This window comes from Schistocerca americana, chromosome 2 (genome assembly GCF_021461395.2).
Source record: "Schistocerca americana isolate TAMUIC-IGC-003095 chromosome 2, iqSchAmer2.1, whole genome shotgun sequence".
NCBI lineage: Eukaryota > Metazoa > Arthropoda > Insecta > Orthoptera > Acrididae > Schistocerca > Schistocerca americana.
Window position 1 is genome coordinate 894,097,933 of NC_060120.1, and position 15,067 is coordinate 894,112,999.

The window sequence follows — 15,067 nt, forward strand, 5'->3', positions numbered from 1 at the left end:
ATGGATAGCACACCCAAACCATTTTCTAAGTTCGGGTCCCGTAACGTCGACAAATTTGGCATTTTTTTTAAATCCAGTTTCCTTCTATTGCAATTTTGACTGTAATACTTGTTGGTTTCGTTGCTAATATATTCAAATAGATCGTTCCCAATACATAATTCTTCGATATCCACGACGCTGTGTGTATCTTTAGGAAATGTGTGTGGACGCGGATATCCTTCAAATTTATTATTGGTCCTCAGTAAATCATAGTTTGTCTTCTTCGTCTGATTCATCCGAATCAGTTGGCAACCGTAGCGTTCGCCGAATTCTTCTTCCGACGATTCTGCTTAACTTTCATTTTTTTGATATCCAATGTCTTCTTCCCAATCGGCCAAGTCGTCCGGAACGTCAGACAAGACGTCCGCGCATTTATCGTAAAAAATCGTATCGTCTCTTTCGTCTGCCATGATGAAAGTGCACAAGTACTTATAAAAACAATAAACTTGTTGACGTGTGTAACTTATTGTTACCTAACACAAAACACAAACAGAATGAAAAAGATACTAAAGTGTTGTCACCAGCCACTGGGCGACACTATGCGCATGACACCACTGTGATGTCGCCGGTCGGCAAACTGTTAATTGGCGATAACAGAAGTGTGGAGGGATATGATGATGAAGTAGTGTGGGAGGCATGAGATGAAAAACACGCAAGCAGTCTAATGGAAGCAAGAGGCTTAGATGTGCCTAATTATCATTTATGAGTCGCATTGCCAGAGTAAGGCTCCGTTCTGCCATGTTAAAAGGTGGACAGGTTTTAAACGTCACAGGATGACTGGGAATGGTGAAGCGGGTTATGGCATCTACAGCAATCCCATACACCAGCGACACACGGAAGCTAGTGGCTTAACGGAACCTCCGCCCTGCTCTGTTCTCGGACAATCCTAGCGCACGAACTTCAAACGAATCAACGGCCCCTGTTACGAAAGTCTTATTGACCGCCAAAGAACTAGGACTGGCGCTGGCCAGATCAACTATCACTTTTACCTTGTACAAGAGACGGGGAGCATTCATAGCATACCAGCCGCGCACACCTCGCCAAGAATAGGCCAAGGAAGCAGAAGTTTGCTAGTAATCATCGATGCTATAGTGTCAGGTTGATAAGATGTTGGAAAGGATCGTTGCACAGTATGATCCAATGGTATCTCAGTGACAGCTATGACAGTGACAATGATTGCATTAATTCATCTTAGAGTTTCGTTAATTATGCTTGATTTATAGCCGAGTGTGTTATTGTTTTGTATTAATGCAAGTCGGAACCGCAGGTTGATGGAGTTGACTCACTGTTGAAAGTATGCATTTTCATTCTAATTGTTTGACGATTCCTAATTCCTAGGTAATATCAGTTAATATTACATGTAGACGGAATCTGGTTTTGGCCCGTCAGGATTTGATGATATGTTTGGTTTTCAGAAACTTCCTTCCAGAACAGCCAGTTCGCAGAGGCCAAAACAAGGTGATGGATTCTACGAATTGCAGCACTCATGCACAAAACTTCGTAACCACGCATAATGTTTCTAACGCGAATTGCAAAACATTCTCTAACTCTTTTATTCCACGTATTTAATTGCCCTCCAATTTTTTTCCTTAGTAATGGCTATTTACTGTATATAAGTGGCTCTGAAGAGCTTGTGAAAAAAGCTTGTAATGAAACTGGTCAATCCTTCAGTCTGATTTTCTACTGAAGAAAACGATATGCTGCATTAATAAACAACAAGACCCAATAAAACGGCACATACAGTTATTTTTTTACATCTGTTTTTATAATTTAGTGGGGCTCGTTGCCTCAGTGGCAAAGTGATTCAAAAGCCTTGGGTTGGACCCCCGGTCGGTCTTTGGATTTTCATCTATTGCTTACCACGCATTTCGCCACTGACAACGTTTATTAATAGAAAAATTGCTGAACTGCATCGTAGTTTGGAATCCACGTTAAACTGTAGTTCTCCCTATACCTGGCTGGATAAATCAGTTCAGAGGTCGCAGGAAAGCAACGGCATACCATCTCCAAAGCCTGTGGTGTTCAAACCAACCTATGGGTAGGTGACAGCTTTACTACTTATAACTTGAATATTATTTTCATCACATTCACAAATGTATTAATAGAAAAACGTGGGTAAAAATCGCTTGCTCTCAAGTGATGACGTTTCAAAATCGCTATGCATATTTAGTGTTTATTTGTGTAACTAGTTACATCTGCAATAATATTTATTATTCTTGTTTATTGAAAAGTGTGGAAACGGTGAATTAAGATGAGCTGTATGGCAAAACCATTGCCGTTAAAATTTTAACGTTGAAGCTACTACAATAACTTTTTTGTAGTATCTTTGATCTATGTTTTGGCGGGAGATTTATTATATTTCCGGTATGTTCATCTCGAGGGTGTTGTCCTGCATCCCGTGTCATTTGAATGTGATTAGCAGAGAAAATTGCTAGCAAAACATGAAAATTTGTGGTCAACGTCCTCAACTTTTCATTTGCTGGCGTGGATACTTCGAACAAATTTTGCGAGAAGAAATATCATCGTTTCACGCAAAACTGTGCCAAAAACGAGAACAAGTAGTAACGGAGAACGAACATAAGATTAGTAAAAACAAAATGTAAATTTAGGAAAATTCAAACATCAGTTCTTTATTTCTTCTCAAGGTATCCTGATAAATCAACGAAAATCCGATCGCAGGAATACTTAGTGTGGTTGATAAACATTAATTTTTAAATTCTATTACTGCAATATATTGTAATTAAGAGAGGGGCTAGAAGCTATGCAACATTTAAAAAAGATCCTAAGTGTGTGATGGTGAACCTGCTGAGGACTGTCTGTAGTAGCGGCTGGAACGTCGATAGTTTTATCACATCATGTCGGGATCAAACACCCAGCAGAATTTTACTGGAAATGACTCCAAGTGTGAAAGGCTACGCTCCTACACTATCTGATTAAAAGTGCAGGACATCCGTATGTAATGCGTAGCTGGCCACCAGATATCACGAGAGTCGGACTCCCTAATATAAAAGGAGGCGGGCAGTTCTGTATTATCAGCAGAAAAGCAGTAACAGCATACTGAGTTGATCAGAAGAGGTTAGTGACTTCGAACTTGGACTAGTTATTGGATCTCACCTGAGTAACAAATCCAGAAGGGACACTTAATCTCTTCTAAAGTTAAAGCTACTCGAGTCAATTGTCGGAGATATTATTGTGAAGTGGAAACGCGAAGGAACAAGCACGACTAAGCCAAGACCAGGCAGTTCCCATGGCTGACGGATAGGGACCGTCGAAAATTGGGACAATGGTTGTAAAATATCGCATGAAATCAGCAGAAGGAATCACTCGTGAGTTCAAAAATGTTACCGGCAGTCTAGCTAGCACAATGACAGAGAGTAAAATAATGGGGTAGAATGGTTCGTTAGCTTCTCGTAAGTAAAGCACTTCCGTAGTCAGTGCTAAGGGGCGCTACTGGACATTGGATGACCGAAAACGAGTGATTTGGGGTGACGAATCACACTATACCGTGTGGCAGTCCGATCGAATGGTTTGGGTTTGGCGAATTCTTGGATAACGTTGCCTATCACTAAGTGTAGAGCCAGCTGTGAACTAAGGAGGCGGTGGTGTTACCTATAAGAGTATTTTTTTACAGTTAGGGTTTGGTCCCGTTATTAACCTTAAGAAAACACTAAATTCGGAAGGATATGAACACATTTTAGCGAAATGTGCACTGCGAACAGTACTTGTACCAGAATGAAAATATACCCTACGATAAAACAGCAGCTGTGAAGACAGACGATAACATTCTTGAAATGGTTTGACTTGCCCAGAGTCCCGACCTAAGCCCAATGGAGCACCTTTTGGATAAGTTAGAAAGTCGACTTCGCTTCAGATCCCAGTGTCCATCATTCTCTGGACTCAGCTCTTGAGGAAGAATTCCTGCAAAGATTTTCAGACATCTCACTGAAAGTACGCCAGCAGAGGTCAAGCCATCATGAAGGCGAAGCGTAGGCTGGGCACACTCCATGTTAATGTTTACTAATAGGTGTGTGGAGACTTTTAGAACAGGTAGTGTACATAGCGTTGTAAGGTGTAGCGGTGTGAGTACTCACGACAGGTAGTAGATGCTGCCCGCGGTGAGCCCGATGAGCGCCGCTATGGCGGTGATTACCACCACGGACACGCGCAGCACCCACACCATCTCTCGCTCCGAGGCCTGAAACACGTAAAATGAACGTCCGACGAATACCTTCTCTTCTTACTTGTATTGCTGAAGCAATATAAGGAAGTCAGGTTAGAATCTAATGTTTCTCTCATATCAACATCGCAAGAGGTTCAAATGGTTCAGCCGGCCGGAGTGGCCAAGCGGTTAAAGGCGCTACAGTCTGGATCAGAGCGACCGCTACGGTCGCAGGTTCGAATCCTGGCTCGGACATGGATGTGTGTGATGTTCTTAGGTTAGTTAGGTTTAAGTAGTTCTAAGTTCTAGGGGACTTATGACCACAGCAGTTGAGTCCCATAGTGCTCAGAGCCATCAAATGGTTCAAATGGCTCTGAGCACTATGAGACTTAACATCTGAGGTCATCAGTCCTCTAGAACTTAGAACTACTTAAATCTAACTAACCTAAGGACATCATACACATCCATGCCCCAGACAGGATTCGAACCGGCGACCGTAACAGTCGCGCGGTTCCGGACTGAAGCGCCCAGAACCGTTCGGCCACCGCGGCCGGCATTGTCAGAGGTCATGCTGAAGATCATTTCTACAAGAAATGAGGAGTTAAGCTGTCAAGAGACTTGCTGTTTAATTTTCAAATTACTATTTTGTTGTTGTAGCTTTTGGGGGGAGGTAACGTGCGTGACAGGTACTTACCTGAGTCCTCAGGACTAGCTTGTAAATGTTTCTGGAGAACATGGAACTGGAAGCGAGAATGCTGGAATCTGCGGAGGCCATAATGGATGCTGATATTGCTCCAAGACCGAAGAACGCCACCCACTGTAACAAATAGGCAACACGTCATTACACCAGAAAGGAAATGCGTATCACTAAAAGATTAAATTTGAAGGTTATTGACAACGTATGTTGACTGTCAAGGAAAGTTTGACGCCAGTGAGCGTTCATCGTCACCTTTGAAAGTCGTCCGCTATAAACATTTTTCGTACTAGGTACTCATACACGTATCAATGAGGACTTGCAAGTCTCAAAGAATAAACAGTCTTCCATCTGCTAGAGTAGCTTCACCCTTAGTTGAGAAACACAAACGCATATTGTCAGCTCACTATTTAAACTCTGAGATCAGTGAGCCAATAATAGTATTGCTTGGGGCGGATATCGGTCAGCGGGTCTCCGCATGCCTTGTAGGCCATATTTGTTTCCGCCTGAAGTTTTGAACTTCACTCTCGCTAACAAGGATACGAATGAACACGGTAACGGCTGGGTCACCGTTGCTCTTGTGCGTGGACCAAAAGTCGATAAAGTAAAAGGGCTAGATAATTTCAATTCACGTGATGTCATCGCTTATCGGACATTCCAGATTTGTGAAGTTTACAACAGAGATAAGGGTTCACCGTATTACATGTCGACTATGCCTTTTGTTCTCAGGACCAGGAATCGTCGTAAAATAAATGAATCGGTATCCGTCTCAGTGTGGGTGAAAGGTGTCGACAACTGTAAAAAGACCGCACTCGTTGGTGATCTGACTCATTATTATAGAAATTATTGGACACTCCGCTTTCCTGCTTATTGGACATGCCGAACTACATGCTCCAACCACATTATGTGAACATCGTTTATGTTCGACGTCAACGTGCAACAACTACCCATAGAGGGCGCGTGGCGGCGCTAGCAGTGGAGCGTTTATGGAACGTATTGGAAGGACGCGGACAATAAGGCAGACGTTGTCGTAATGCGGAAACGGAGCGATTTACCTGACGTCGAAACGAGCATGATCATTGGCTTTCGGGCCGAGAGTGAAAGAATTTCCGAAACGGCTAAGTCTGTAAACTGAACGCGCCGTACCGCCATGGTTAAAATATACCGTGTGTAGGAAAATGACACTGTCCAAAACCGGCGCCGACCGACTGTGGTCCACCACAGAGGTGAATGACGGCTGCGGAGATGTGTATAGGCGAATGGACGTGCTTCTGTTGAGCAACTGGCCGCCCAATTGAATCAAGGGGCATCCGACCGTTCAGCGTTAGTTCATATGGGCCTCCGTAGCAAGTGTCTTGGTCATGCACCCATGTTCATCGGCGGCGAAGGCTGGAATTTGCACGCCAATACCACAACTAGGCATCCATTGAGTAGCGACAGGTGACCTTTTCAGATGAATCACGTCTTATGCTCCGTCGGACTGACGGCAGTTGGCGTGTGCAGCCCTGCAACAATTGTCGGAAGGGTGCAGGCCAGAGGAGGGTGTGTTGTCCATCGCACAGATGACCGTTGGCGTGTATAACTTGAAACGTCTTGAAAGAAATTACCGTACAACAGAGATGGTCTGTGGAACGTTTCCGTGGCATTACCTGGATGATCTTGTCTTTCTGGAAAGCACAATGGATCATCACAAGTATCATCTACCATTGGCGAACATGTCCACCCCTACATGCAGTTTCTTTTTCCTCTGTACGATGGCAACTACCAGCAGAAGAGTGTAACGTGTCACACAGCTCACAGTGTACGGGCGTGATTCGTACAGCACCTGGCTCAGTTTGCCATCCGTACCCCCTCCTGACCGCCATACTCCCCGGACTTAAGCCCAGTCGAGAATCTATGGGACCACCTCGCTCCGGCTGATCGCGCCATGGATCCTAAACCGAGAAACCCTTGCGCAACTGGCCGCTGCACTGGAATCGGAATGGCTCCATATCCCCCTCGCTAGCTTCCTGAATGTCTCGTAGCAGGTGGTTAATCAGGTTCCTGAAAGGTACCGACGTTAATGTGACTGGACAGTGTATTATTAGTATATACGCTTGTCACTGAATGGGCACACTAAGCGACATCGCCGAGGACTGTGGTGAAACGGTTGCTTCTTGTGCTGCCTTTGCATAATTATCCATTACGTTGTTTTCAGATTTATTCTCGCGGGATACCTTTGAACTGAGTTTCACGTGGTCTGTGTTAGTTCCTGCGTTAGGTTTGAAGAGTTGCTTAGAACAACACGTTTACGAAGTGTGCTGGAACGTGAACTTGAACTTGACGTGTATTTATTACTACGTACGATGTCAAACTGGAATGTCACGAATATACGATGTGGTTGTAGACTGGTGTACATGGGTAGTAACAGCAAGAGAATTATGGAAAAATCGACGAATGTAAAGGCAACTATTGAAGGGGAGAAAAGCCGCAGTGGAGTACTCACTGCAGTCAGGAAACCACAGGATTGTATTTGGAGAGAGCCATGTCCCAGCAACCTGGAGCAGGTACTACCCTAGACTGTGCAGATCCAGTGGAGAACTCCAAAGACGATAGCAGTCCAGTCGGAAAAAGAAAAGTCCTGAGTTTATTAATACCTGGTTTCCAGCTGTCAAGCAGGAGACCATCAGCCTTCCACCGTGAGACGGTAGATGAAGTGTACGAAACAACCCAAATGGAGAGCCACCCTCGAATTTAAAAAAAAGTGACTTTTCGCCCCGGCAAGGTCGTATCTCGGTATAAATTTCATTTCAGTGAGCAGCTAGCCACTATCTGCAGTGAATAGAAGTCATGTCGCCACTGTAAGTAATTCGCAGACAGGGACGAAATGTTGGTTTTAGTAACAAAATTCAAAAAGGCCGCACACGTACGGAAAATTTAATAATGAATCCTGACTGCGTTTAGAAACTATTTACGCGAGTACCTTTTTTTATAAATTGTCTCATGCATGATGTAGAATAGTAAGTTAAATTAATATTTCATTTAATTTAAGCTAATGATGGTGTAACGTCAGCTACTGTCAATTTTACAAGATAATTTTATTTTGAGTTACAATCGCGTACAGTTGTTACTGGTTTCTACGTTTGTGTCATCCTCAGATAGACCCGTATTGATATATTGCCTGCAGTGATCTTCTTCCACTGAGCATGCAGTTCGGAGGACTAAGAAAGACGACGTCTCCAGACGAGTCAAGAAGAACAACTGGCCTGATTGTCTATGCGTGACATAAAAGATCAAAACCAGTGAAGACTGTAATCACTGATTGCGACCGTAACTGAAAATAAGTTGGGGGTGGGGGGCAACTTAAATTTCCTGTACATTACCTTAAGGATAGAAGACCGTAACCATAAATTTAAAATTTACCGAAAAGACACTTTCATCCCGGCTGCCTCCCAACGTCGTACAACCTACAAACTTGCAGCATTCCATCGCATGATTCACCGTCTCCTTTCTATCCATATGTCCCAAGAAGATTTTGACCAGGGACTTGACACAATAGAAGCAATAGCCATAAATAGTGAATTTGACCCAACACAATTGATAAATGTTAGGTAATATGAAGAAACAGGCCAGGTCCCTACTGTCCCCAATGAAAAACACAGCAAACAGGAAAAGAAATGGTGCGATTACGTTTTATAGGGAAAACATCAAATAGCGTAAGTAACATCTTGAGGGAAAATTGTTTCTCTGTGTTTTTCTATGTCCCTCAGATAATAGGGGGTTTCTTGTTCAATGCAAAAGACAAATAACCAGCTATCACAAAAAGTGGGGTTTATAAAATCACATGCCGGGAGTGTCAGTCTTGCTACAGAGGACAGACGAGGAGGTCAATCTGTACCAAGCTTAAGGAACACCACAGAAACTGGAGACTGAGGAAGTCTGATTCAGCCTTTGTCTGAACAGTAATCACAAATACACAATAGATGTACAAGTCCTACACACAGAGGAAAAGGGGGCCAAACTCGACCAACTAGAAATTTTAGAAATTAAAAAACAGACGTGTATATCCCCACAGCTATTATTAAACGAGCAAACCCAAGTCAATAATTCATCTCTTTTAGATGAAGTCACAACTCCAGGATAGAAGCAAAACTTTGGACCCCTGTCCATCGTAGTTAAAAACTTTAGTCCGGTCATTGTAGTATAACTGATGAATGTGTAATAATGGATGTAAGTTATTTAAAAAAATTATCATTGATGTAAGTGTACATTAAGCTATCGATCGATACCTAAGAAGTTGAGATTATCTTTGCCTGTCACCAGGTTTATCTATGTATTTTCATCTTTGGGAATCAGTAATATACTTCAAAATGGGCTTATAGCCCGAAACCTAGGTTATGCAATATAATTAATAATAAATTGTGAAACGAGGCTAAAAACGGCGTTTGTTTAGTTAATTGAAAATATGTTTGTCTTGTCCTCTAGATCTACATATACATCTAAACTCCGCAAAACCCTGGGAAGTCCTAGCCAGAGTACGTTCCATTTTACCACTTATTAGCACCTCATCCACTCAATTCCGAAGACTGCAAGAGCTGACAAGTGCGAGAATTATCACATAATCAGCTTAACAGCTTATGCATCCAAGTTGATGACAAAAATAGTATAAAGAAGAACTGAAAAGAAAACTGAGGATGTGATAGATGACGATCAGTTTGGCTTCAGGAAAAGTAAAAGTACGACAGAAGCAGTTCTCATGTTGCGATTGATAACGGAAACAAGACTAAAGAAAAATCAAGACACGTTCATAGGATTTGACGACCTCCAAAAAGCGTTCGACAATGTCAAATGGTGCAAAATGTTCGAAATTCTGAGAAAAATAGGGGTAAACTACAGTGAAAGCCGGATAATATACAACTTGTACAAGAGCCGAGACGGAATAATAAGAGCGGAAGACCAAGAACGAAGTGCTCTGATTAAAAGAAGCAATGGTGGAAACAAAGGAAAGGTTCAAGAGTGGAATTAAATTTCAAGGTGAATGGATAACAATGATAAGTTACGCTGATGACACTGGTCTCGTCAGCGACAGTGAAGAAGAATTACAGGATCTGCTGATGGTATGAACAGTCTAATGAGTACAGAATATGAATTGAGAGTAAACCGAAGAAAGACGAAAGTAATGAGAAGTAGGAGAAATTAGAACAGCGAGAAACTTAACATCAGGAATGGTGATAACGAAGTAGATGAACTTAACGAATTCTGAACCTAGGCAGCAAAACAACCCACGACGGATGCAACAAGGAGGACATAATAAGCAGACTAGCACTGTCAAAAACGGCATTCCTGGCAAAAAGAAGCTTCTTTGTATCAAAGGTAGGCCTTAATTTGGGGAAGAAATTTCTGAGAATGTACATTTGGAGCACATGGAAAGAAGAACTTGGGAAAATCAGAACAAAAGAGAATGAAAGAATTTTAAACGTGGTGCTACAGACGAATATTGAAAATTACGTGGGCTGATAAGTTATGGATTGAGGAGGTTTCTACAGAATCAGAGAGGAAAGGAGTATGCGAAAACACTGACAAGAAGAAGGGACAAGATGATAGGACATCTGTTAAGACATCAGGATATAACTTCTCTGGTACTAGAAGGAGCTGTAGAGGGTAAAAACTGTAAAGGAAGACAGAGATTGAAATACATGCAGTAAATAATTGAAGAAGTTGGTTGCATGTGCTACTCTGAGATTTCGTGGAGGGCCGCATAAAAAAAGGGGATTTCTTCCTGTTATATTGACCGAGGAACGCGGGAGTAGCGAATGCTTAAATTCCTTTGTGCATGCTGTAATTAGTTTTCGGAGTCCCAACGGGAACGATATGTGTGTGTTCTCACATACTGGGTGTTACAAAACGATACCTTCAATTTCCAAGGGTGTCCTAGAGGGGATTTTGAGGAACAGACAGAGAATGGAAACCCGTGTCCAAAACCGTCAGCCACCGATGCAGAAGAGCATTGCAATCATAGAAGGCAAGGCCTAGCTCCATCTTCTTCACTGGTGATCGTGGCAATAGCCGGCCGGAGTGGCGCTACAGTCTGGAACCGCGCGACCGCTACGGTCGCAGGTTCGAATCCTGCTTCGGGCATGGATGTGTGTAATATCCTTAGGTTAGTTAGGTTTAAGTAGTTCTAAGTTCTAGGGGACTTATGACCACAGCAGTTGAGTCCCATAGTGCTCAGAGCCATTTGCACCATTTTTTTTTATCGTGGCAATAAGTCGCGATCACTGAATAACAAACAACAGTACGAGACGTTCCGCCTGCGGTCCGTCGGCGTCACATTTGTTGCGAAGTGGTGGACTAGCAGCAGGCACCGTAACCTGTAACTTGGATGCTCTGTAGCGTCGTTAGATAACTTCTACGGACAAGTGTTCCTATCCTCGATTTGTCCCTTAAGACACCCTCTGCAACGTCTCGAAGTTCGTCGGTATCTTTTTGCAATATACTGTATATCTGGATTCCTCACTCAATGCTGGATCCTGAAAATGTAAGCACGTTTCGGCGGACTAGCTGGCGTCTGTCATCAGACGTTTGACAATTAAGGTTTCTAGTATCTTTGTGACACTCTCCCGTGGATGAAATAAACCTGTGACCATAAATGCTGCTCCCTTTTTATACGTTCCTTAGATACAGTCGTGTGTTTAGCAATAACTACTCGTTGCGTAACAATATGGCATAATTAACGAAATTAAAGATAAACTGATTACAGAATTCTCCCGATTTGTCTTCCTGGACATTAAAGAGTTGTGAGCTAAGGTTCCGGTAGATGACAAGAACGAGAGTATTAAAAAAAACCTACTTAAGTGTAAGAAGATATCGAGGCATGAAGCGACTGTTTAGAGTTCCTGCGTCTTGTCACTGATTTTAACTGATTCTAGCTAAATGGAACGTATTACATCCATAAAAATGGGTTGGAAAAAGAATCGATCATTTCAGACGCTGTGACGCGTATCTTTATTAGTAATTTAGAAGAGAACATTTTAAAGTTTGACGATCCTTTTAATGAAAGAGGTAGTATATTATAAACCCTCTGTTGACAACATGTTGTAGTTCGTAAAATGAACTGAGACTGACTAGTAAATGTAGTGAGCTCTTCGAGAAAATTGACTTTACCCTAGCTCGAAAGCAATAAACGTATTCACTTTTGGGACGTAAAGGTATGAAGCAAGACGAATTACATGCCTTTAAGATCTTTAGAAAGTGAACACAAACAGATGTTGTAATTCATAACCAGTTATGCCACCTGAGAATTTATAAAGAAGCTGCATTTAGAAATTAGATGCCAGTGAGTGCCAAAGAGAGACTGAATGTGTTAAATATTATAAACGACATAGCAATAGACAACGGATAAGAAATTGGAAACAAAAAGAGGAATTAGCTTACGATAAAAAGATAGTTACCATGTCGTATTTTGGGAAAATCTCAGATAAACTGGCGATTTATTTGTGCCATATAATGTGAAGTTCGCATCCCGCGCGAAAAACGTGGTCATATGTAGTTTAAAGCCCGGGGCCGGAAGTAGGAAAAGTGAACTAGAACAAACAGTCGTATACAAAAAATTGGCGAGGTGCGAGCAGGACTCGGGATCTGAAGGTTCCGTAAAACTTAATTATCCATACAGGCACTTTATCTATCCCGGGAATCGAGAATCGAGACGATTTTTATGTTATCGACGTGATACTTGCAAGATATCGCTTCCCGAAATTTCTAGTCTTTTGAGAATATTTCAAATTTGAGTCGGATAACAAATGACAAAAGAAATTTTTCTTATGATATAGTTAGAAATTAACAATTTGCGGATTTGTCGCTTTATTTTTATTGTGAAACCTTGCTTCTTGCCAAATTTCGTGTTTCTAGGCCAACGCGAAGTACGATACATGTTTTGATGAATGAGTTTGCATAAAAATATGTGACATAAATGACCGTATCCTTTGATTTCATCGACTTAGAAGATTTCATTTTTTACACAGCCAGGAGATCGTAGACCTTAATATGTGACATAAGTTTCAACTTGATACATCTAAACTTTTCTGATAATGAGGGTTTTTAACAATCGGAAAGACAGACAGACAGACGGACGGACGGACAACAAACTGATTCTATAAGGGTTCCGTTTTTATTGATTTAAATACAGAACTATAGTACAGTGAGCATCGTATGACGCCAGATATATAGGACACACAGGAAAATGTTTTCGACGAGGTACAAAGAACACACGGACGCTTTAAGACTGGGCAGTTACGCTAAATCTGTCTTAGCGAAACACATGTACGAGACAGGCTACCTGCTACACGTTATTGAAGAGAATTTAGAAGTGGTGCAAGTAGCGAAGAAAGGAACTTGAAGAACTAGAAATATCAGTTCATCGAGATAGACTCGATAATGTTCTTAATGTATTCTTGGGAGAGAGCGTAACGGATTCGTGAATCGTTTTTCTATTTAGCAGTAATACGAGAAGATTTTGCTCCTCGCGTCGCCAGTGACATCTCTGGAATACAGTGGAACCGTTATTGGCTCCGTGCAGTAAGTTGGAGCAGTGTACTTGTTTACAGAACAAGCCAGTGTACTGGAAGGCAGTTGGTGTGAAGTGTAGCAGATGCGATCGATGTTACCACTGTAGAAACGAACGGTTGTATGAAAAGGCGAAACAGAGAGTGAGGCGTTCCCGATTTTAAAGTAAGACGAGAACTTAATATCCGAATACTTTTATTTTATTTAACTTTTTTTCATGACTAGTTTGCGCTTTGTTAAGAGTGCGCGTCTGTGTGAAAGTTAAAACGCAGACAGCCAGATGGTCGGAGCCCGACTCCCGAAATACGTAACTGTTGTTTTGTGTGTTGTGCGCTAAATAACGATAACGATTATTTTCACAACCTCTACGCCAATTACTTAATGTGGACAGTACAACTACATTTCATAATATATCAGTACATGAACTCACATTACAATATTACGAGTTTTTGTAGAAGATTAAACAACAAACAACAGGTGATGTATAGGCATATAATTACAAATAGCCTGCTGCTTTTCTTTTTTCTATTGTACCATGTCTGTCTTAGAAATATTCGTTATTAAAGTGTTTCAGCACGTTTGGAGGCTTCCTGTATTACGTTTCGTGGACTCTCACCGTTCTTCTTCTTCAGAGAATCCCAGTCAGCAAAGCTGTGTAAAGAGTTTCGCTCTAGTTGACTAGTTCCTTTAAAGAAATCACTATCATATTTTCTAAACACTTCTCCGCCATTCCAAATAGAAGTATTGCTGTAGATTCTCGAAAGTGATGCAAAAAAGAGATTTATGACAACAAGCGATCAAACGGGAATTGAAAGACTGCAGGATACAGACTGCCATGAAGAGGATGCATATAGAGGTAGTGGGATGTAAGATAAAGGACAGGAACATCACTGAGTGAGTTATAAATTAAAGCAGGACTATTTGTTTGCTAACAAGTACCTGCGACTTTCTACATCTACATCTACATCCATACTCTGCAAGCCACCTGACGGTGTGTGGCGGAGGGTACTTTGAGTACCTCTATCAGTTCTCCCTTCTATTCCAGTCTCGTATTGCTCGTGGAAAGAACGATTGTCGGTATGCCTCTGTGTGGGCTCTGATATCTCCGATTTTATCCTCATGGTCTCTTCATGAGATATACGTAGGAGGGAGCAATATACTGCTTGACTCCTCGGTGAAGGTATGTTTCGAAACTTCAACAAAATCCCGTACCGAGCTACTGAGCGTCTCTCCTGCAGAGTCTTCCACTGGAGTTTATCTATCATCTCCGTAACACTTTCGCGATTACTAAATGATTCTGTAACGAAGTGCGCTGCTCTCCGTTGGATCTTCTCTATCTCTTCTATCAACCCTATCTGGTACGGATCCCACACTGGTGAGCAATATTCAAGCAGTGGGCGAACAAGTGTACTGTAACCTACTTCCTTTGTTTTCGGATTGCATTTCCTTAGGATTCTTCCAGTGAATATCAGTCTGGCATCTGCTTTACCGATGATCAACTTTAAATGACCATTCCAGTGTATATCACTCCTAATGCCTGCTCCCAGATAATTTATGGAATTAACTGCTTCCAGTTGCTGACCTGCTATATTGTAGCTAAATGATAAAGGATCTTTCTTTCTATGTATTCGCAG

The 15,067-nt window shown here is 41.9% G+C and overlaps 1 protein-coding gene across 1 annotated transcript in view; it reads right to left on the minus strand.

Moving 5' to 3' along the window:
* Nucleotides 1-15,067, minus strand: part of LOC124594528 (high-affinity choline transporter 1-like) — a 378,310-nt gene that overhangs the window by 20,884 nt on the left and 342,359 nt on the right. Inside the window, exons 9-10 of the mRNA XM_047132900.1 lie at nucleotides 4,893-5,015; nucleotides 4,131-4,234 (exon numbers count right to left, since the gene is read on the minus strand). Coding sequence (XP_046988856.1) covers nucleotides 4,131-4,234; nucleotides 4,893-5,015 — 227 coding nt within the window. The remainder of the gene's footprint in view (nucleotides 1-4,130; nucleotides 4,235-4,892; nucleotides 5,016-15,067) is intronic.